The sequence below is a fragment of the Ictidomys tridecemlineatus genome, chromosome 1, assembly GCF_052094955.1.
Source record: "Ictidomys tridecemlineatus isolate mIctTri1 chromosome 1, mIctTri1.hap1, whole genome shotgun sequence".
Lineage (NCBI taxonomy): Eukaryota > Metazoa > Chordata > Mammalia > Rodentia > Sciuridae > Ictidomys > Ictidomys tridecemlineatus.
Window position 1 is genome coordinate 216,115,224 of NC_135477.1, and position 24,996 is coordinate 216,140,219.

The 24,996-nt window shown below is 34.7% G+C and overlaps 2 protein-coding genes across 3 annotated transcripts in view; one reads left to right on the forward strand and one right to left on the reverse strand.

Moving 5' to 3' along the window:
- Positions 1-24,996, reverse strand: part of Zswim6 (zinc finger SWIM-type containing 6) — a 191,025-nt gene that overhangs the window by 20,901 nt on the left and 145,128 nt on the right. For both annotated transcript variants that reach the window (XM_005319587.4, XM_078016106.1), the window contains exons 5-6: positions 4,707-4,886; positions 32-208 (exon numbers count right to left, since the gene is read on the reverse strand). In XM_005319587.4, coding sequence (XP_005319644.2) covers positions 32-208; positions 4,707-4,886 — 357 coding nt within the window. The remainder of the gene's footprint in view (positions 1-31; positions 209-4,706; positions 4,887-24,996) is intronic.
- LOC101974055 (U6 snRNA-associated Sm-like protein LSm5) lies at positions 7,816-8,011 on the forward strand. Its single transcript, XM_040273802.1, has one exon. The coding sequence runs from the start codon at positions 7,823-7,825 to the stop codon at positions 8,009-8,011; it is 189 nt and encodes a 62-aa protein (XP_040129736.1). The 5' UTR covers positions 7,816-7,822.

The following is a 24,996-nucleotide window of genomic DNA, read 5'->3' on the forward strand; positions in this document are numbered from 1 at the left end:
ATGGAAATGTCTTTCCGGTTTGGCCACTTACCATGCCAGAGGGGCCACCCGTGGGAGTCAAAGAGGGAGTTTTCAGTGTCGTCATGGTAACAGTAGTTGGTGTATAGGTCACTGCTGATAATGTGCTGCAAATGGCTATCCTGCCAGTGGAGATCGCATGCCTCGATGGCTCGTGTGAACACTGTCCGATGTGGCCTGTTCGATGAATCTGTTTTTTCCACAATTCAGAAAGCCGTGTCAGCTATTGTTCACATGTGAATAAATCAGTCATACCATTCTGTGGCCAGATGTTCATGAACACACCCACACACAATGTCCTGCACCCCCTAAGCAGAAGGGCGAAGGGTGAATTTTCTCACATCCTAAGTACTAAGAGGCAAGTCAGGCCAAAGAGCCACCATTCACTCACTTGCTTTATCAAACACAAACATTCGGCAGCCATTAAAGCTAAGGTTAAAGGCATCCTGCAAAAAGAACTGTCAAGTCTACTTTCCATGCCAAATACACTTAAAAGAGGCACTCAGTACAAAAATCATGTGAAAACTCACTGCTCCCCACTTCTGAGGTGCTGTGGTGGGCTGCCCCTGATGGGATCAACAGCTCTCACAAACACTATGCAAGAGATGTGACACCAGCCATGGAACCTTTCAGGAAGATTCATTCAGCCTTTAAAAATACGCATAAGGGTTGTGCTTTTGGTTATATTTTTTAACTATATTGTGCGGTTTTGCACAATTAAAACTATTATGCTTCTCGGGATATAATGATTAAATGCCACTTTATATCCCAAAGGGCATAAATGCATATATTTAACATTTCACAAAGCCACACAACATAGCTACAAAACAAACCAGCGCACTTACCTTGCCCCTACAGGCTGCCTCCTGACTCCTGGACAGGTTCCATGACTGGTGTGATGTCCCCAGCATAGTGTATGCCGGGGCATCACAAAAGAGCAGAAGCATACACTCCGAAGAGGGTTCAAGTTTCAGGACCTGACGAAGAAAAGAAATGTTTGGGGAATAAAGGATACTCTCACCTCAGCTCATGGGATATTCAATTCCTAAAAATTCTACCTACTCTCCCACCTCTTGGGTCCCCCACTCCAAACTTACCATCAATGGTTCACAAACCCTAGCAAACCTCATACGAAAATCAGGGTAACAAATTATTTTTATTCATGTTTACTTAACTTAGCTCAAATGTTCTGAGACTCAAGTATAAGCAAAATATGGAATTTCCTTATGATAAGGTTTCACCTTCCTCTCCCTAGACCTTTACGTGAGCTCAGACAAAGCGAAAACATAAAAAATCAAAGAACAACTAAGCTAAGAAGAATGGCTCCTGGAGTACTTTTTTAGTCCAGTCTCTCTATTCTGTTGGGAGAACTGACCAGAGCAAGGGAAGTAAAGTGAGTGCCAAAGTCACTCGGCCAGGTGGTGTCAAACGGATCAAACCACAGATATCCTTACTACAAATTCAGCTAATTCAACTATTCAGAAAGGCTCTTGAAAAGTCCTTAACAGAGACATTACTTCAGCTTGATCTCGGGGCAAGTTAGATATCTGTACCTGAATGGCAGACATATCAAAACATGTGGAATACAGATAATTTAAGAAGCATAAAAAAATCACATGTCACCTACAATAGCCCCTACCTAGGTTCCTTGCTGGCAGTTGAATGATATATATATATATATATATATAGATAGATAGATAGATAGATAGATAGATAGATAGATATAGATATAGATATATAGATATTGGAAGAGTGGAACAGTGCATCATGCATTATTGAACCTATTAGGGTTTTTTTTTACTTATGCACAATAAAGTTTTATTTATCCACAAATTAGAACAAAATTATGTCATTTGCTGATAGCCTATTAGGGTTTTTTGTTTTGTTTTTGATTTTTTGCTGAGCAGAATGAATATGTCTGTACCCAGGATAACACTGGTTCCATAACCTCTTGTTTCAGTTAATTTGTTTAGCTCAAATTACAGAAATAGAATTTAAAACTAAAAAGAAACTTTAAGAGCAACTTAGTATTATGCATTTATTAAAAGAACAAGAGCTCACAATCTGTTGTATTATTAGTAAAAGCAAACTGTAGGGGCTAATTTCATTAGAAAAATTTAAAAAAAAAACATGAACTGTTCACCTATTTATATGTGACTGTGGGAACACAGAGAAATGTAGAGGACACACACCAGGCATTTAACATGGATAACCTCTAGATGAACAATAAAACAAATAGTAACAAAAAAGGATCAATTCTCATAAAATGATATTTAAAAGAAAATGAAGGCTATAAAGTTCTGTCATAACATGGCAATGCATAAGAATTGATTCTATACATATACAATGGTTAAAAACATGTGAAACTGAAAATCTGATTTGATTAGGTGTCAAAATTGTGGCCACTTTTTTAAAACCTTGGATGTCTCTCTGGTTATTCAGTTACTATAGTTAAGACTGAAAAAAAAAAAGAAAGAAAGAAACAGACTACCTAATTAACATTAAACTTGGGAAATTTAGAACAGTAAAAGGGAAAAAGTCTTAAGTATTTTACAAAACAATTAAAAATAAGACACTGGCTGTTATTCTAGTGTATTTTTTAAAAACACTCTTTCAAAATATAGATTCTAATCTTATTGTTCATGAATTCTAACAAAGGACCTCATAAGAGGATTGCCTTCTAAGCACTATACATAGTCACTTTAATGTGTAAATACATCAAATCCTGCCATGGCCTGTGCCATAGGCACATTCAGTCCAGGTGGAATGGCACAGCTGCTGGGTTCTGTTGGCCACTGCCAACTCTCTCCTAGGGAAGAAAGCACTGAGGTACTGCAGATATGAGCCCCAGCTTCTTCTGACAGTCAATCAGGAGGGTGTGGGCATTCTCCTGAGAATAGGTGCTCTGGTGCCTTCAGGCCAAACTGTAAATGAAATGAACTATGGTATGAGGAGGCTGAATCACTTCTTACCAGTTTTCTAAAGCCTATGGAATATTCATGTTTAACCAAGAGTAACATAATAAATGGAGAGTAAAAAGTAAAGTATAAAATATTAGAATGGCAGTCCCCTAAAAGCAGGAAGTGAAACATAGAGAATCCAAATATGAAAATAGAAAGAAATCAAGATTGCCTGTGAGGCTGGGTGTGGTGGTACATGTCTATAATCCCAGTGGCTCGGCAGGCTGAGGCAGGAGGATCACAAGCTCAAAGGCAGCCTCAGCAAAAGCAAGGCACTAAGCAACTCAGTAAGATGCTGTATCTAAATAATATACAAAATAAGACTGAGGATGTGGCTCCATGGTTGAGTAACCCTGAGTTCAATCCCTAGTACCAAAAGAATTTAAAAAAAAAAAAAAAGATTGCCTGTGAGGTGTCAGTATATCCTTTCCTAGCGACCAACAGAATAAATATTGCACAGCCAAACTTGAAAATTCTGAGTGTCTGGAAAAAAAATTGGGGGCCTAAGGGGTACTTTTATTTTCTTTGAAGTTATGAAATATAAAATCATCATGAGCAATAAAGACAAAATGTATTTCAAATACTGAATTCAAGGCAAATATCCATACACAAAGCTGATAGAGCTAGACAATCATCTTTCCCAAGTCCTAAGACTTCTTTTTGATTGGACAAGTCTCTAGAGAGTAATACATACCATTTTCTTTCTTTGTAAAGACTAAAAACACTGGTAATATCTCATTTGAACTCAGCACATTGCCAAACTCTTTCTTTTTAGTAGTACCAACTACTTATAAAACCAGCACACAGAGGATAGTTTTGATTCTAGATTCTCCTAATGTAATTTAATCCCAACTTGCCTCTGTAATGACTTTAAGGTCTTTTAACTTTTCTCCAAAAAAGACACAAAATCATGCAAAAGTAGTGGTATAAATTAGCAAATGAAATCTGTATTTTCAAGAGTTATTAGCTAGCTAAGAATCCGGTTCTGAAAACAGAAAATCCTATAGTAGCTAGATAGAAAAATGAGGCGAAGGAAGATTTTGTTGTTGTTGTTGTTGTTTTGATGAAGAGGGGCTTGAGCTAAATGGATCAATTCAATAGAAAGAGATTGGCTGAAAAAGCAGGATAGAAATGAGAGACAGGTTCTTCTGAAACATCTGGGGCATTTTCGGTTGTTCCACAGATTGGAGGGCACAGTTAGCCTTAGAAGACGGAGATAAGTATACTAGACATTTCTCAGTAAATAAGTTTCCCAGTTCAAAAGCCCAAAGCATTCCAGGCCCCTCAGTTCAGTCATAAAATGCTTCCATGCTACTTTCTAAAATGAAGAATTTTTAACATATTACACAGTAGGACAAGTATGAATTGGGATAAAACACACAGCTTCTCAAGCATCTCAATAATTTGTTTTACAAAGTAATCTAATACCATTCTACTCTGTAGTTTTTTTTAATTAAAGAAAATTCAAACTAAATAATTAATGGCCCATTTTAACACATATGTGTAAATATTACATATATCTGTATTCTGAGAATCTTTTAAAAAGCATACAGAGATCTCAGGGAAAATTAAAACACACACATTCACAGTCAAAATATATTAAGTCCTTGAGTTACAATAAGCTCTGAAGTGGGTAAAATCAGTTCCCTAAATATAGTGTGTTATCCTTATAAACACATATATACAGTGAAGTACCTAAAAATTGAGGGAACATTACTGTAGACTCACCTTGGTTGGCATTTGCACCCTGAGGCAGAGCATTAGTTAAGTTGGGTAATTCGCTGCCATGATTTCCATCTTCCCATGGACAGACATCAACACTGTTCCACTTTTTCAGCTGTTTTAGCCAACTTGCTTTCTGCTCCAACTTGCAGTGGGGATTTAAAACTATACACATCCACAGAGCACCTAATTTAAGGTAGAAAAAGTAAATTTTTTAAAATGACAAAAATCTCCAATTCTTATGTAACAGCTAAAGATAAATTTTAAATCACTTCAAGATAAATGCAAGTTTGCCACTGTTATAACTCAGTTCTCCTAAAGCAAGCCACAAATATAATATAGAGTTAAACAGGGGGAGGACAATAGGTCCCAACTCTGAACCTAGGATCCAAATACTGTTAAACATAAAGGAAATATATTTCACAAATGACAATTGTAATCATCTTCCTACTTCTGCGACATCTTAGGGGAAAAGTCAGTAATATACAGAATCCTAAGATTTAGTTTACAAAAGATTCTATACTTGGATGCTACAATATACCATTTCATGGTTCTGCATGAAATGGCAACTTTCTAAGATTATTTATTTACAATAAAATAATGTCATGCAATGGACACAAAAGTAATTTCCCAGGCTCCCTAGAGGAATTTCAAACTTTATTATGTTTATTAATTGGTATATATATGTGTATATGCTTATACGAACACTAATATGGAAACAAACAAAGATACTAATTGTGGTGCATATAATACATACACCATATATCGTATATAACAACAGTACAAATAGTTTGGGTAAAAAAAAAAGAGAAAAATATCTTTTAAAACTAAAATTCATTTAAACAAGTCCTTAAACAATTAAACCAAGAACCAATCTTTACATAAATAAAATCACTAAATGTAGTTTTTTGTATAAATTAAATAAATATTAACCAAAAGTTCACTAATCTTTCAAAGGAAAATCAATAATGAATTTAAAGTAAAGGAACAACTCATGATCTACATTCTTCAAAGGTAGTTAATTCAAGCAAGTATTTTATAAATTTTAAAAGTTCAAGTTTACTACTTTTAAAACATGATAGCAGTACATTCATAACACTTTCTCTTTGAAAAGGTATGTGTGCATGTCACTGTGTGTTTTAATCAGTTTTCTGTTAGCCACCTGAATAATGGAGACAGAAATGATCACTTTTATGCTTGATTTGTCCAAAAGAGATTCTTTACATTCTTTCATATTTACAGCATTGGATTATCTTAAGTATAAAGTAAATTTTACCAACATAAAAATTTTAAAAAGCCATAACCTAAGCTACAGATATTTACAATCTATATTTCTATATTTTAAATGCCAATTAAAAAAAACCACAGTCAATTAAGATGGATTATGCCCACCACCTCTGCCAATGATTGCAACTAATAAAACTCTGAACAAAATACAAAGAACAATAACCTGAGGACTCTGAGAAGTAAACACAAGGAAGCAGATTGAGAGGGAAAATAAAACTTGAAGAAGTAACCCATATGGCTGTGATTTCCCATTACCATATTTCCCCTGGTTTTGACAACAGATTAACCTCATTAGGAAACTCTGTAGAGGGCTCATGCAGCAAAACCTTGAGAAAAACTTGTACAATCCTAAATAAGCATAGGGCACTCAATAAGACTTAAAAATACAGAAAGCAAAAACAAATGGAATTGAAATAGACAAATCTACAATTATATTTGAAGACTTCAACTTATAGATCCAAGAGGCTTAGTTAACCTCAGGAAGAGTAAACTCTAAGAAAACCAATAACTGACAAAACAAGCAGAAAGAAAATTAAGAGAATACCTGAACAACACTATCAATCAATTATACCAAACTGTTATTTATAGGATACTGCACCTAACATTAACAAAAAATTACTCTTAAAATGCAGAATTATCAAGAGCATCTATATTCTAAGGCCATAAAACAAACTGATAATTTATAAGAGTTAAAAGTATATAAAGTACATTCTCTGACACAATAGAAATAACCTAGAAATCAGTTAACAGGGAACTTTGGGAAATCCCCAAATGTCTGTAAATTAAACAACACACTTTCACTCAAAGTAAAAGTCAGTCACAAGGGCTGGGGGTATGGCTCAAGTAGTAGCGCTCTCGCCTGGCATGAGTGAGGCACTGGGTTCGATCCTCAGCACCATATAAAAATAAAATAAAAATATTTTGTCCACCTAAAGTTAAAAAATAAATTTAAAAAAATTCAGTCACAAGAGAAAAAAAACATTTTATGCCTGAATGAAGATGAAATAAGTGTATTAAAATTTGTAGCATGTGGCTAAAAATGTCTTTAGATAGAAATTTATAGCAGCAGATGCTTACTTTAGAAAAAATTAATATCAATAATCTAAATATCCACCTTAAAAGGAAAAAAAAAAAGAAAGAGAAACTAAAGGCAAAGAAAACAGCTTCAGAAATCAATGTAACTGAAAACAGGAAAGGGAGGGGGTGGGAATCAACCAAACTCAAAGATGCTTCTTTTAAAAAAGATCAATGAAATCAACAAAGCTAACCAGGCTAACTGCAAGAAGCCACAACTATCAGTATCAGAAATTAAAGAGGGCACACAATTACAGATACTAGCAGTATTATAAAATTTATAATATAATTATACATATAATTTAAGATACTCTTCAAGAGTCATAAGGAAATACTTTTGAACAACTTTATGCCCACATAAATTCTACAAAATTGAAAAATTTCCTGCAAATAATAAAGTATTAAAGTTTACTCACATAAAGAACTAATAACCTGAATGGTCATAAATTTATTAAAGAAATTAAATTTGCAGTTGAAAAATCTCTAATAATGCAAGTCCAGATGCCTCCTTTGAAAAGTTTCCTTAGTACTTCAAAAATAACACCAATTCTACACAGAAATGGGGCCAGCATTACCCTGATACTAAAATCAGACAAAAAACATTACCAACTGCAAAGAAATATCCCTGATAAACACAGAAGTAAAATTCCTCAACAAGATGTTAGCATGTTGGCTGGCCACTTCCTGTTTAGCCATGGCAGCTAAAAATGCAACCACTAGAGCTTGTGGACAAGTATATAGGATCAAAAATTTACATTGTGATGAAGAGTGATAATGAAATTGTTGGAACACTTCTAGAATTTGATGACTTTGTCAATATGGTGCTGGCAGATGTCACTGAGTTTGCAATCACACCAGAAGGAAGGAGGATAACTAAATTAGATCAGATTTTGCTATACGGATATAATATAACAATGCTGGTTCCTGATGGAAAAGGACCAGAAGTGTGAACAAATTTCCTTGACTTATGATAGATCCCATTTTGTTTTATAATGGCAACAAAATAGATTTTTTAATAGTCTAATGTTTAGATTATCTAAAGCCAATTTTCCCATTAAAGGGAAATGCTTTGAAGATGAACTGTATGACCATTTTTCTAAGTTAATCATGATTATCTTGGAAAAAGAAGAAATTAGTTTGTTTTTTGAAGACTGAAAAATAAAGGTGTTTTGGTTAGAAGAAAAAAAGAGATGTTAGCACATTAAAAAAAGCACTATCAAAAAGGTAAAACCATAAACACACAGGGTTTATCCCAAGAATGCAGGGCTGGTTCAACATCAAAAATCAATTTGTGTAATTCACCACATTAACAGATTAAAGAAGAAAAACATATAATCATGTCAACAAATGCAGGAAAAGTTCCTTATTCTTTCATGATAAATAAAAGCTCTCAGCAAACAAAAGAACAAAAAGTATAGACAAGAATAAAGGACATCTGCAAAAATTCTCACAGTTAGCATCATAATGGCAAAAGATAAAATGCTTTTCCTTTAATATCAAAACAACCCCCCCCCCAAAAAAAAGCCAGTTTTTTTTAAGCTGTTGTTGTTGTTTTTGGGTGGGTGGTGGCTTTTTTTAGTTATACATCACAGTAGTAGAATTCATTTTGATATTATTATATAGATGTCACTGAGTTTATAGTTTTAATTTGCATTTCTCTAATTAACAGAAAAGTTGAACAATTTTTTTCCATATACAAGCATGGAGTATATCTTATTCTAGTTAGGATATCATTTTTATGGATGTACCTAATGGTGGGATCCACTATAGTATATTCATATAAATACACTGGAAAATTATTTCAGATTCATTCCACTGTCTTCCCTTTTCCCATCCCCCTTTCCTTTTTCTCTTTCCCCTTTGTCCAGTCTACTGAATACCTAATTCTTCCCCCATCGTCTCCTTATTGTGTGCTAGCTTCCACATATCAGTGAAAACATTTGCCCTTTAATTTTTTGGGATTGGCTTCCATTTACTTACAAATGTCATAAAGTCATTCTTCTTTATGGCTGAGTAATATTCCATTGTGTGTGTGTGTGTGTGTGTGTGTGTGTGTGTGTGTGGAGAGAGAGAGAGAGAGAGAGAGAGAGAGAGAGAGAGAGAGAGAGAGCGAGAGAGAGAGAGAGAGCGCGCGCATAATTTCTTTATCCATTCATTTGTTGAAGGGCACCTCGGTTGGTTGCATAACTTAGCTATTGTGAATTGAGCTCCTATAAACACTGATGTGGTTGTTTTACTATAATATTCCAATTTTAAATCCGTTGGATATAAACTGAGGAACAGTATAGTTGGGCTAAATGGTGGTTCCATTCCTAGTTTTTTGAGGAAAATCTCCATACTGCTTTTTCCACAGTGGCTGCACCAATTTGTAGTCTCACCAGCAATGTATGATGGTACCTTTTTCCCCACATCCTTGGCAACATATACCTGTATTCTTGATAACTTCCATTCTGACAGGAGTGAGATAATATCTCAGTGTAGTTCCAATTTGTATTTTCTAATTAATAGAGAAGTTGAACATTTTTTTCATATATTTGTTGATCACTTGTATTTCTTCTTCTGAGAAATGTATGTTTATTTCCTTTGCCTATTTATTGATTGGGTTATTTGGTTTTTTGGTGCTAAGTTTTTTGAGTTCTTTATATATGCTGAAAATTAACACTCTATCTGAGGTGCAGGTGGCAAAAATTTTTTTTCCTTTTCTTTAGTCTCTCTTTTCACGTTCTTTATTGTTTCTTTTGCTGTGAAGAAGTTCTTAAGTTTGATGCCATCCCATTTATTGATTCTTGATTTTACTTCTTGCACTTTAGTAATCTTGTTAAAGAAGTCTGTTCCTGAGTTGTCATGTTGGAGTGCTGGGTCTACACTGTCTTCTAGTATATGCTGGGTTTGAGGTCTAATTTCTAAATCTTTGATTTAATTTGATTTTTATGCAAGGTAAATGATAAGGATTAAATTTCATTCTACTACATATGGATTTCCAGGGTTTTTTTAAGCAACATTTGTTGAATAGGTTATCTTTTTTCCAATGTATATTTCTGACGCCACAATCTGTTCTTACCAATTCTATTCAGCATCACACCAAAAGTTCTAGCCAGGACAATAAAACAAGAAAAGGAGGTTAAAGGCAGTTGGAAAGGATAGAAAGAAGCAGCCTTTGTACATAAAGACCATTACCTACCAAAAAAAAAAAAACTTCTAAAACTATTAAGAAAGTTAATAAGATCATATGATACAAATTCAGAGACAAAACAAAAACTCCTACAGATATATATGCTAAATAGAACCAACCAGAAACCACAAAAGTACCCCTCCAAAAGTATCATTTATATTAGCACCAAAACTCATAAAATACTTGACTTATAATTCTAACAAAACATGTACAGCATCTCTATCTTAAAAACTGTTAAACACTGATGAAGGAAATCAGAGATTCTTTTTTAAAAAATGGAAAGTCACTATATTCATGGATTGGAAAACTCAATATCATTAAGATGTCAATTATTCCCAAATTGATCTATATATTCAATACAACTCATCCAAACTCTAACTAGTGTTTGTATACACAATGAAAAAAATAGAATTAGCAAAACAATTCTGAAGAAGGACAAAGCTGGACTCTGAGTACCTGAATTCAAGATTTCCTATAAATTTTGATTGTTACAGTAATCAGAACAGTGCACTATTAGCCAAAGGAGGGCACAGAGACCAATGCAAAAGAATAGTAAATTTATGAAAAGACCTACACAAATATTGTTAATTCAAGGTTGAAAATCAATTCAATGGAAATAAGATATGTCTTTTTAACAATTGGGACAATTAGATAGTCATGTTGGGAAAAATTAAAGAATCTAAATTGGTATGACATTATCTTATTTAAAAATGGACTAAAAAATGAGACCTAAACTTAAAACCTAAACTTAAACCCACAAAACTGCTAAAAAATATTCATAACCCTGCAGTAGGTAAAAGTATTAGATAAAATACCAAAAGCATTATCCATAAAAGAACTGATGAAGTGGACTTCATCGAAATTAAAAACTTTTGCTCAACAAAAGACAACAGAATGAAAGGACAAGTTATAGACTAGTAGAAAATACTTGCAAATCATACATGTAACAAAGGACTTCAACCCAGAAAAAAAGTAAAACCTTCTCAAAACTAAGAAAAATGAATGAACCAATAAAAATGGGCAAAAACCAAAATGAGCTCCTAAGCCATGAAAAGACATGGAGGTCCAGTACTAAGTCGAAGAAGATGTTCCACACTATATGATTCCAACTATACAACACTGGAAGAGGCAAAACTATGGAGACAGTATTTTTAAAAAAATCATAGTTATCATTAGAGAACAGAAAGGATGAATAGATTTTTTTTAGGACAGTGAATTACTCAATATGATACTATAATTATAGACATGTCATTATACATTTCCCCAAAACCACTGAAAGCACGGTATCAATAGTTAGTCTAATGTAAATTATGGATTCTGGGTAATAATGATGATGTGTCAGTGTAGATTCATCATTTGTCACAAATGGACCACTCTGTTGGGGAAGGGTGATAATGGGAGTGGCCATGCAATTTTTCTGTGAACCTAAAACTGCTCCAGAAAACTTGGTAATTTTCTTTGAGAAGGGAAAAGAAGTCTAGAAAGATACTTCATCAAATAAGATGGCAAACTGCAGACAAAAACATACTTGCATTGTGTAACCATGAGGAAAATCAAATTAAAATCACACAAGAGACTGGGGCTTGGGTTGTAGCTCAGTGGCAGAGTGCTTGCCTAGCACACGTAAGGCACAGGGTTCAATCCCTGGCACTACATAAAAAATTTAAAAAACAAGTAAAAATTAAGGTATTTTTAAAAATCTCAAAGAGATAATATCACACCCATGTTTTAATGGCTATAATTAGGAAAAAAATAAGTCTGATAACAAGTACTGGAGAGGATGTGGAGCAACTGGAATGCTTATAAACTGCTGAGAGTGTTAATTTGTATACTCTAGAAAACAGTACATTTACTATATGACCCAGCAATACAACTCCTATAGATTTGCCCAAGAGAATGAAAAACTTATATTCACACTTACACTAAAATGTTTATAGCAGTTTTATTTGTAGTCCCGGCTGAACACAATTTGTAATGTCCTTCAGTTGGTGACTTCAAACTCATACATTCATGCAAGAAATTATCCTTCTGAAGTGACAAAAAACTAAAGCACTGATAAATACATAGTATCTTAAATGTATAATGATAAGCAAAGGAAGCCTAAATCCAGAGGTTATGAAATATCCACATATACACTCTACGTGCACATATGTGTACAACCTCCCCACCGCCCCACCCCACACTTACTTCACTGTTCAACTTACAGGATATTTTGGAAAAGACAAAGCTGAAGGGTCTGAGAAGAAATTGATAGTTGCTAGAAGTTGAGAAAAGGTATAAGCCAACCACCAAGGGACAACCTTAGGGCATGGGGGCGGTGGTGAGAGAATCTTCTTTGACTTCACTGTAGTGGTGGTTATATGATTACATGTACTTGTCCAAACTCAAAACTATATTAAAATATTTTAATAAATATATTTGTGTAAAAAGTATTTATGGTATACATTTTAAATTATAGTAAGAGTTACACAACTTTTAAAAATTAAACAATCATTATTAAAATTAACAGTTTAATTCTCCATAGTCAAAATTACTATTTCTATTTTAAAGATTCTTAGTCCATTCAAACTGCTTAACAAAAATAATATAAACTGGGTGGCTTAGAAACAACAAAACTTTATTCCTCCCAGTTTCTGGAGCTAGAAAGTCCAAGATCAAGGCACTAGCAGATTCAGTGCCTACTGAGGTCCAGGTCCTCATAGATAGTGCCTTCAAGCCTCTTTCATGAGGGATTAATTCCATCCATGGACTCTCATGACAAAATTACTTCTCAGAGGCCTCACCTTCTAATGCTATCACACTGGGAGTAAGTAAGTGGTTCAGCATACAAATGGGGTGGAGATGGGGGTGGGAGTGGGGTTCACAACTCTCAGACCACAACAATCATCTGAGCTATATCCCCAGCCCCAGACCACAACAACAGAGAAGTAAAACCCTCTATTTGTCTGAGATTCTTAAAAGCAAGATCCTAAGTATTCTTAGAAATTTAAATGATTTCTATGACTCTGAGAAAAAGGAAACACATAAAATTCATTTCAGACTTCCATGTTTACACTGTTATCTAATTAGAAAATTTTCATTTTGTAGAATAAGAAAAATTTTTAAAAAGCCAAGCCTTTATTAACCTACCTGTAATATTCTTTTCTTGCTCACCTCCCTAAACAGAGGTTTCATCCTGAAAGGATGTTCTTAATGTTAGATTCAAGTTCAGAGCCATAATAGATATGGTCTTTTATATTCACAGTCATCATTACAAAAGCTGTAATTAGTCTTAATAACCAAGTTAACCAAACTGAGTAAGTCATTCTCCAAATTTCATTAATTCAGAATCCCACTTTGAGCATTTATCTCCTTTCCCTCTACATGCCTGAAATATTTGTAGCTTTAAAAATAAAGCTCTATGATGATTAAACACATCATTCTGCTAGTCCTCTAAAATATTAACCCTTTTAAGAATTCAGCCAAACATAGTACAGAGAACTTGGTGAGAGGTCAAAATCCTCAGCACTTAGAAGACATGGTCCTGTTTTCACAAAGAAGGCTTCCTTGCCTGCTATGAATTACAATGAAAACAAATTCAATACTTTTTAACTGTTTTCCTAGTTTCAACACTTCAAAGTATACAACAGCCATTATCCTATCACGGGTGTGTGAGTCACACAGTTTTTCAGAATTACCCATGGCACATTTCAGCTCTACCTATTCTCTACCCCAGCATGCTTTTTCTTTTCCTTTACACTACTCCACCTAATCTGCACTCAATGATTTTAGCAAAAAAAAAACAAAACAAAAAAAAAAAACAAAAAAACCCACTATAACATGAGGTAAAGTAAACCAAAACTAGGAAGGCAAGACTCTGAAGAAAATCAAACACCTCTCACCTAAGGTAAATGGTCCTAATCCACTTAGTGGTCATACACCTGTTTATACCTTAGATCTGAACAAACCGAAAATGTGGGTAGACTCTTACTGAAGCAGAATACAAATCATCTTGAAAGGCTTTGGTTACTTGTTTTGGTTACTTCTGCATTCCACCAATTGCAGAGTGTCACTGGATGAGAATCACATGCTTAGCAAATGTGGGCAACAGGAATTAACTTTACACTTACTGAATTATTACACCATTTTGTACAAATTATTACACCATTTCACCCTACCTCACAAACTCACTGTTTCATATTTCCAACTAGAAAAAAATTTTGATTCCATAAGCTCTGAAGTGGGAAGGCTAAGATACAGAATACATGTAAATATAACACATTCAACAGTTCATCACTTGAGTCTCTTTAACAAGCCTTTCTTGTTATTTTTCCATCCTCTAAAACACAGTCTGATTCTTTAGAGAAATGGCTCTCAATTAGGGGTGACTCGCCCCTCCAGAGGATATTTGGTTACATTTGGTGTAATTTTGGTTGCCAACAGCAAAAGGATGTTAATGACAGTGTGTAAGGCCCAGAGATGTTGCTCAACATCTTACAGTACATAGGACAGGAACCCAGAATAAAGAATTATTCTGCTCAAATGTGCCATAAATGAATGTGTGTGTTAAGCTAAAATAATCAAATTCAAGTAAACTACTCAACAGATGAGAAGAGCTGTTAAGTCAAACAAGAAAAAAAGTTATTATAAAAACTTAACAATATAAAAGGTATCCCAACACACAATACAATATTAAGTGCTGGTTTGTATGCTAATTTTTATCCCTTCAAGGTAAATTCTAATAATATCAAGTTATACATGTTGGATTTCTAATTGGATTCTATATTTAAAGCTTTTCAATGTCTATCTTTAGGGTACAAAGATTCCTCCACCTAATTCAGCTAACATTTCTAAAAGTGAATGGCATCTATACTTATTTACTTAACAATAAGTGTTGTCATTTATTGAATCTTTACCTCACATTAACCCTGTGCTAAATATTTTACATACATTATCACATTTCACCCTCACAAAAACAAACAAAAGGCTCTATCTTGTAGATAAGGAAACTGAGATTCAGAGAAAAGCAGAAAAGTTATACTGCTATTAAAGCAAGAAGCCAGGATCTGGTCCAAGGCTCATATTCTCCCCAAATCAATATTCTTAAATACTATGGTGTTCAGCCTTCTTTCCAGCTTACGTGTGGGTCTTAACGTTCTTTATAAGTTAGGTATATGGAGCATGCATATATGAATTTTAAGATTAATGACTTGTCAGAATCATCTCACTCCTCTTTCAGCAATATAAGTAGTATGTTATTATCTAAAATTATTAAGTATCCTTAAAATGTACAGCTAATAACCCCCAGAGTTTAACCACGTATACTTATGTACTTATAACATGTCTCTCCCATGTGTAGGAAAAGTACATCCAACACAAAATTAAGAGGGGATCATGAACTGAAATCTACTTCTATGCATGTATAAGTTTATAGGGAAGAACCCAACTACTATGTATAACCAGAAGCCCTAATAAAATAAAATTTAACACAGGTCCCTCTAAAAAGAGCCTAATTACACTAAAGAAAACTTCATTTTTCAAGACTGATAGGCACAGCAAATAAGTAATTCCACTGCAGAATAAAATGGCAGATAAACAATCAAAAGCTTAACTTATGATTCAAGATTAATTATTCAAGTCAGAATAAATCCGTTTTCTCTGAAAACATTATGATCAGCTCTGCTAGAGTTAAGTCCACGTCAGCATTTCTGGGATAATGCATGCAGATGTGACTGAGTATGCTTTTTGCCTGGTAGAATATATTGCTGGGTAGAACATGATGATTTGTAACTGAATAAATCAGCTGGCCATTCTGTCTATTGTTACCATTCCCGGTCAATACAACTTGTTTATTTTAAGTTCCCTCTCCTTCCTGGGTTTGTTTTTTGTTTTGTTTTGATGTTGTTTTTACTGTCAAATATGAGCTACACATTTTTATGGAGTGCTTTTTTTTCCTGGGGAGGGGGTATAAATAGATCAATCAAAAACTACACATTCTCTATAAATGAAACCCTTGAAAAGTGTTTATAAATATTTTTCAGGAAGATAACTAAGTGTAGAATGCTACTGGAGGAAGCACAGGGCAATGACACTGGGGAGGAGAATGGGGTTAGTGAGAGACAAAGGAGCAGAAAAACCAAAAGCATCTTCTCTAAAGGGGAGAATAAGAAAGGTCTGTTGTTTCACTTTTCTTTGTTACAAATGCAGAAAATGAAGGCTGTTATATAGAAAGTTTAATTTATACTTTTTTATACCATGTATATTTTTATGAAGTAATAGCAGGCAAAGTACAACAATTACTTTTGGTATTTCCAAGGGCTCAACAGTTATAAAACAATTCATAATATTTACTGTATTTATTTTTGCTCTTAGAGGCTATCTTAATAGTCTAGAATTTCATTCATGATCCAATTAACTAATTATACTTATTTAGGAGCCCTGAAATGCCTAATTGCAGTCACAAATAGGTACTGGCATAATTAGTTGTGCTCTCGAAACTATAGTCACAAAATTTCTTGGGTTAGACCACACTAGAACTGTGACCCTAATTATTACAGTACTGTTTCTTATTACAATGCAGTCTTAATGTCAGTCACCTTATGTTTGGAAAATAAATTTAATTGGTAAAAACATTCTTTAAATTTGACATGCTAGTTTTTAATTCACTAAAACAGTTCTGGAAAAACTTCCAAATAAAACCACAGGGATACTATAAGAGAGTTTTATTTCACTCAGGTTAAGCAAGGTTAAACTCTCAGCTAAATCACTTAACCAGGTTCTGAGAAAATTCTAAAGTAAAATAACTATCTTTTTTTTGTTTGTTTGTTGGCAAGATAGAAAATAAATCATAGATATTCCAAAGCAGTTAACTAGTATCCAGGATAATGTTTCTTTCAGAAAAACCTGTGGTACTTAGAGTCTTCCCATCCCATTTGTCAGTGACATCGAGTCAATATGCAAGATTCATCAAAAACAGTTTGACCCCATTAGAAGCCTGGTTCCATAGGAGATCACAAAAGTCAGTTTCTCCAATCCTTCTTCTTTTCAGTGGAGTTTAAGAGAGAAAAGGAAGGAAAGACAGAAAAAAAATCATAGAGAAGAGGAGAGGCACAAAGGCAGATGAATTTTTTGACAGTCAATAGGTGGTAAGGTGAAGGAATGCAAACTGCAGCAACCTACAAGAACATTTTTCACATATTCTACACTGGCTACTTAACTAAGTCACCTTTATGAACAGTTCATGATTCATCCAACAGTGATGACTCCAAGTCTATGTAAATCTGTTTCTGAAAAGACTCGACTGACATGTAATAGTGTCTGATAACAGTGATTTTCATTCTAATACATGAAATTTATTAGATCAATCCTCAAAATGTTCTAAAACATTATATAATCTTATTTCAACTGCTTTTTATTTTTCATTTATTTATTCTGTAAACACTAGGTTCTTGTTAATTTACCTCTTGAAAAGCACTCAATGGTACACAATCCATATTTTCACCTAAGCAATTCCCTGAGCCATTGGTACAAAGATTTTCATTTGCTAGAGAGAACTGGTTTAGGACAAAAGACATCAAGAGCCCTGCTAAAAAAAAAAATAATAAAATTTACCAACACTGATTATTCCACAGCATGGATGGTCAAGTAAACACACTAATACTCTATTTGCATGAGAATCCCAACAAAAATGGATTCTTGCAATATTCTGTTGGATTAGAACTGAAATTTTATTCATAAAAATTATTTCTTCAGCCACTGACTTTTCTGTGGAGTTCAGAAAGAACCTATGATGAGTGTTGGGTTTCTTGGAGAACAGTATGTTTCATTTTGCTCTAATTCATTCTATTACTGAATTAAACTTTGATGTATTGGTCTTGACAAGTGCTTCATGCTGATTGTATTGTGTATGATAGTATAATCACTCCCCATGCATTTCCCACTGGCTGGCTGATTAATGCAATAGATTACCTGCAGCATTGATAGCAAAGGGGAATCAGTGCCCTTCTGTACTCTAAACTGTTTGTATTTTAGTATGCATGTATGTGTTCACACACACAGGCACCCTTGAATATTCTGCACATAATAAAGCAAAGGGTAAGCAAAGGAGCAGGAAAAGAGAAAAATTGAGGACACAGTAAAGATTAGTGCCTTTCAACTATGGTTTACTATGGAAAATACTCATACTTCTTAATATTTCCAATCAGGGATCTAGCATTACACTTCAATTATTCATTCACTTTTAAAATTCACAAATATTTATTGAGCACCAACTACATGCCAGGCAGTTTTTCACCTTTATTAAGAAAGATAATGTTTTAGAAAAGTGTGTGACTTTCAATGTTCTCATTAGTGGAAGGGAAGGGGGAAAGGTGGTGGGATGATCAAATGGATAATAATACAGGGATAAAAAAGGATAGCTATAAAATCAGTTTCAGTGTCCCAATAAAGAAACCATCTGACAATAAGATTATGTACTACAGTGGATGATTTAATGGCTTCAAAAAAAAATCTCTCATGTAACTTGGTCTACATGTTAACAAAGAACATTTTCTGTGTGTGATCAATCTGTTTGGAAGAACAGGTTGCTGGAAACATTACCTTTTTCTCTAAGGTATGTTGGAGGGCAGTTTCTGGCAGCATTTTGAAAGTATTCTAACCCATGGGATTTTCTCTGAGTACCAAACTTACATATTTTACCTAAGTACCCTATCTGGGGTCCTCCCACTTAACCTCTCTATTCTTGCTCATCCACAAAGACTGTGCTTTTCAATCTAAGCAAGTTCAAGATCTCTGTCTGAGCCCTACTTTATAAATGCTTCTCACACTCTCTTCTAGGTTTGCTGGAGAAAGTTTGAAATTTACTACTGCCTCCCAGAACAAAAGGTACAGGAAAGCCCGACCTAGAGTCAACAAGGTCCAGCTGGTTATAGATCAAAATCACAGAGATTTGGCTTTCTATTTCAAAAGCTATCTTTGCAACAGAAAACATTGAGTTGAGTGAGTCAGCCACATTTCAGACAACTATATCACTACTTCTGGATGCTTTGTCACTAGGTCAAATTCTGAGAAAATAGCCCTAAGACCAGTTATAAACTCACTCGAGAGAGTTAATGTCAGAAGGCACCAGTATTTACACCAGAAATTCCTCTTCTTATTTTGACTTTGAAATTTTTAAACAAAACACTGAAACAATATGATGTAATTATCAGACAAGCTTATAGCAGCCTTACAAACTTTCACTTGTTTGCAAATCCTTAAGCATTCTGCCTTGCCCTAAAGTAAATGCCATGCGTCATCCTGACTTGGCTGTGGCCCTCAACATATGAGAAAGTTATTTATGTAAATTAAGAGTCATTCTTTGCTAAACCTTCAAGAAGACTGACTATTTAAAAGTCTATTCAAGATAGTGATTATGGGGCTGGGGATGTGGCTCAAGCGGTAGCGCGCTCGCCTGGCATGCGTGCGGCCCGGGTTTGATCCTCAGCACCACATACCAACAAAGATGTTGTGTCCGCCGAGAACTAAAAAATAAAATATTAAAAATTCTCTCTCTCTCTCTCTCCTCTCTCACTCTCTCTCTTTAAAAAAAAAAAGATAGTGATTATAAAGCATGCATTTTTAATCTCAGAATCCTTTGTTTCAGAAAAACATTCATGGGCTGGGGATATAGCTCAGTTGGTACCGTGCTTGCACTGTACACATGCACAAGGGCCTGGGTTCATTCACCAGCACCACACACACACACAAAGAAAGACAGAAAAGAAAAATTTTCATGGAAAGCCTAGCATGTAACAAGGTAAAAGGAGACTTTTCCAGTCAGATTTCCTTTGGTAGCCATTTCTTAAGGAAAAATACAGTACTAACTCTTAGAAATTGGAAAAAGCAGTAAAAGAACTTTGTAGAAATTCTGAGGAAAAAGGGACACATTACACCAATTTGAGATTCACTTAACCACCAATATGAGCTGCTACAAATGGACTCAATGTTAGAGATAGAAAGATAACATAAAACAAAGTAACTGGAAACCACTCTTGGTATAAATATTATTGGCACATTACACATGCAGGGTAACACTAAGGTGTACTACAATGGACCACAGGCATCTTACTTCCTAACCAAATATCTATGGTCTATGTTTAGAATAGTTTTATGAAAACACATAGTGGGGAGATCTTCATGTCTAATTATCTAAATTACCTAAATTTGTTACAAATTATCTAACTGTACACCTAAATAATTAGACAATGAGCATCACCCCCTCCAAGATTCTCTAGTTGGCTAGGTAATAAAATCAAATGACCTATAAAGAGCTCCTTTAACCCTAATCCTCTACTATTTTCTATTAATACATATCTAAATTTTTTTTCTCTTTATTTCCATTCTTCCCCATCCATGATACTGAATGGACAATTAAACCCTAACATCTGCAGTCAAAAGGACAGTGGACTGCATTTTACAGGATGTATTTATCATAGGTGTGCTCAGTGTAGAGACTATACATTCTCTCTTTTAGTCAATTTCTGACCCACATTAAAATTATTCTGTCTATGTAAGGATAGGAAGGGTAGCAGAATAAAATAGACACTAGGTATATACATGTCTGTATAACCAATGTGATTCTGCAACCTGTACACTCAGAAAAATGAGAAATTATACCCCATTTGATTCAAATGTATGATATGCAAGATCATTGTATTATCATGTGCAACTAATAAAAAAATAAAATTAAAATTAAAAAAAAAGAAGCAGCAGAGGAAAAGCCTCCTCTTCCTAACTCCAGAGAAGGGCAGAATCCAGAGGCCTCTGACCCAATAATACAGAGATCTTAGTTTTAAGAGACAGAAAACAGTAGGTCTGCACAGAGAACAAAACCAAGCACCGGTAATGAGGATCCAGCAGCAGACAGCTTTGAGAATAGTGCTGGAGGGAAGGAAAACCTCCTAAGCAACACAACTGACAAAGTCCCTGGATATAGAGAGAGCTCTGAATAATGAAGGGAAAAACAAAAACGCAGAACATACTCCATTCCACAAAACACCAGCCCATGTGCAGGAGTCAGTAGAGCTATAGACTTGCTTGGGAGCCGCAAGTGGCGGCAACTCTGTTATTTTTATTAGGGCTAGGAATAAAGAAAATGAGCTAAAGATCAGCATCAGCTCCTTATCAAAAAGTATTAGAAAAGTAGATCAAAACTTCACTGGATTCTATCTGTAGCATGTATTATCTATATTTATGATGATTTACTATGTAATACAACTCTCAATGGCATGTATTTGGCTATACTTCATCAATGTATTATTTTCTCCAAGAATCTGAAGTTAGAGAGTATCTGCACATGAGTGCAGTTGGGTAACTAAGCTGGACTAGGTAAAGTAAGCCCACTACCAAGACCAGAATGGTGGTACCATGTGTTGGCAGAGTGGCCAGGCAGCTTTTTGAGGCTTATTGGCATCTAGGTGAGCTTCATTTTGCTTCTGCTCTGTGCAAAAAAAAAAAAAAAAAAATCACCTAACAGAGAGGTTTCTAACGGTCTTCTGCGTGTGGTTTTTTAAAAATTTTGGTACATACTAATTTTACAGAATAGTGAGTTTCTTTGTGGCACATTCACACATTCTCATGACAGACTCTGTTCAATTTTATCACTGTTATCAAATTTATCCATTTAAAAATTATTTTAGTTGTAGATGGACACAATATCTTTATCTTATTTTTTATGTGGTACTGAGGATCAAACCCAGTGCCTCACACATGCCAGGGAAGCACTCAACCACTGAGCTACATACAACCCCAGACCTCCAATTTATCAAATTTATCAATTTTCTCAAACTTTAAGATAAGCTGATGATGTCTAGTTTGGTGTTGCATTTTTGAAGTCTTTGACACCTGGAATAAAATCCCAGCTCAGTCACTACTACCTTTGGCAAGTTTTCCAGCCTTCATTGGTTTCAAGGTTTTTTTTGTTTTGTTTTGTTTTTGTAAAATCAGGGATAATAATTAATTGTACCTACCTCACAGAGTTGTTTTAAGAATTACATAAAACAATGCATGCAATTAAGTGCTTAGCATAGAGACTGACAACTAAGTGTTGGCAACTGCGTTACCACTAGTAGCTGGAGAAAAATATGAAATAAAACAAAAATCTAGATCCCGTGATGACTATTTACTCTGTCTCTCTCCTCCCCTTTTAAGTAACAATGAACAACAAGGTTGAATTAAATATCTTAAAGACAGTATTCGTGATAATGAACTCTCAAGTCTGTATACCCTTCCCCATTGGGCTCATCCCTATCTTTATTCACGTTATTCCTTTTTTCTGGAGTCTTAGCACTACTTTCCTATAAATCACCTCCAAGGACATCTTGTAAAACCACATTTAGTTCAGTTTGTACAAGTCTTTGTACTAATTTGTAATAAAATTACTCTATCAAGATATTCTCAGTTCATTACAACTGTCCTAATTTACAATGTCTCTTTATGTTTACATCTCTCTAGGCCTTCTTTCCTACCAGTACCATCACCAACACTAAACTCAAGTGTTGAATACATCTATTCCTCTGGTCACAGTAAGTGCTTACTACCTATTTATAGTAAGTCTGCAATAAGACTTCTGTAAAGTAGGGTAAGAAGGCACCAACAGTGGGACATAGTGGTAAAGCTGTATTGTCCCTGTGCCTAGGGGAAGACAAACTGGTAGATGACATGGAATCCCTGACATGTAGCTCATTATGACTACACTCTATACTGCCAGCCATCTGGAAGCTACTAAATCTGTACTGACATCTTTTGCTACAAGGGAGTTCTGGGAATCACTCTTTTCTCCATGGCACTAGCCAAGAGGTAACTCCTTATATGGCAAACCACTTTGGACTGCTTTCTAGCTCTCAAGGGAAACAGTTACTCCTCATTCACTAACCAACAGCAACTTTAAACTATGGCAAGCCCAAGTTTGAATTTACACCACAGAAACTAAGGGGTTCAAAACAGTGGGGTGGGAGGATTAAACTTACTGCTTTTAAAGATGGAACACGGTATTCTCCAAACATCTCTCCATAATTACCTCAAGAGCAAAACCTATAAAACCTTTTTTAACCCTCTCTGGCTGTGCACAAAGATGCTCCCAAATTACTTAAGAGTATAATTTTGAATGTGCCACTTAAGTATGTTTTCCACCTATTCAAGAATGATATGGATGAGTGTAGGAGAATCTCTACTTGTGTTTGGGATAGTGGAAGAGACAACATTCTGGGTCCATGGAACAGGTAATTTTTATTTATTCTGCAATACATGTGTGCCTCAGGGCAGGCTGAGTTTTCTACTGACGAATATAGTTTGATTTACCCTGATTCCAAGTGCTCTGAGTCTCTGCCTCAGAACATGATTGCTGTTATTAAATAATAAGTGGTCAAACTAACCTTACAACAAAATTCAAACTAGAAAGAAACATCTTACTATGGCTACTTCAGTTCACAGAGCCAGGTCCCTAGATAAGAAGGTATGAAAAGAACTCTGAGCACCATCCTATTCTTATGAAATAAGTGAGGAGAGCTGAACAACACAGCAAGAGCCTTATGTGGCACTGTCCTCTCCCTATCAAACAGGATTTACATACTAGAAAGCATAGTACATGACTCAGCTCAGGTAAAATGTTAAGTGTTTTAAAACTTGGAGAAAATCATATTATATAATACTTGAAAATCAAGATTTAAGAATTTTTTTCTGTGACAAAACTGTAATTAAATCTTATTTAACTGTTTCCTCCAATGACATCCATTTTAATTAGGGTTTAATAGATTGGCAGCCACAACCTATAGTTTTATGAAGCAAAGTAAAATTACAGTCTAGGAAGGCATTTAAGGAAAGAGACCCATCAATGCAGACGAGAGGTTACAATATATCCCAGCATCCCTAAAGAGCCCACAGTAATTAAGTGTGCTGAAGAGACAGTTATTAGGGCTAACAGTAGGTATGCTGCCACCAATCAGCACTGGGTTGTTCTTTGAAATCTAAGAGTTATTTCTGGGATCAGTTTTCTGAAAGATATGCATTATCACTAAATAAAAGAGTGCAAAAAAAAAAAAAAAGCGTGCAACTGCAGAGGTGTGTTCTACAGCTTCTTCTAACCCACAGTCTCTAACAAATGTGCAATCCCTACACTATAAGAGGGATTTCTTTCTTAAGACTGTAATACAGAAATTTTCTTATAGCTGGTTATGATACAATATTATTCATCTTGAGAACATTGCCTCATGTATAGGAATATGAATATTATGCACAGAAAGTAAAATTAATATTTGAAAAACACGTACAAGATAAATGCATCTGCAAACGAGATGCACTGAAGAACAGAATCTTAATAGTATGCATCTGTACCTATTTCATACTACATTACAAAAATCAGGGAGTAAATCACAAAAACTAACTTAGACTCAATGAATATCATAGGCACTGGTATTAGAAAAGAAGAACTGAGAAGAATCAGTCCCTTTGTTAGCAAAGGGATGGGGAAAGAAATGGACCTATGGCTACCACAAATTAAATCTGCATGTAGTTATCTGAAAGGGGGAAAAAGTTAAAACAAATGTGCTATTTTTAAGCTAATTTTGAAATATCAACACAATTAAATTTTCATGTATTATATATAATCATTAAAGTTATGCATCTTGGGGAGAGGAGATTTCTGGTCCAATGGAAAAAAAATTGTAATCTTTTGGCTAAAAATCTGAAGGCCCCAATCTCTCTGCCAAGAAGCAGAGTTACATGGCGAAGATATTCTCACTAGTACAC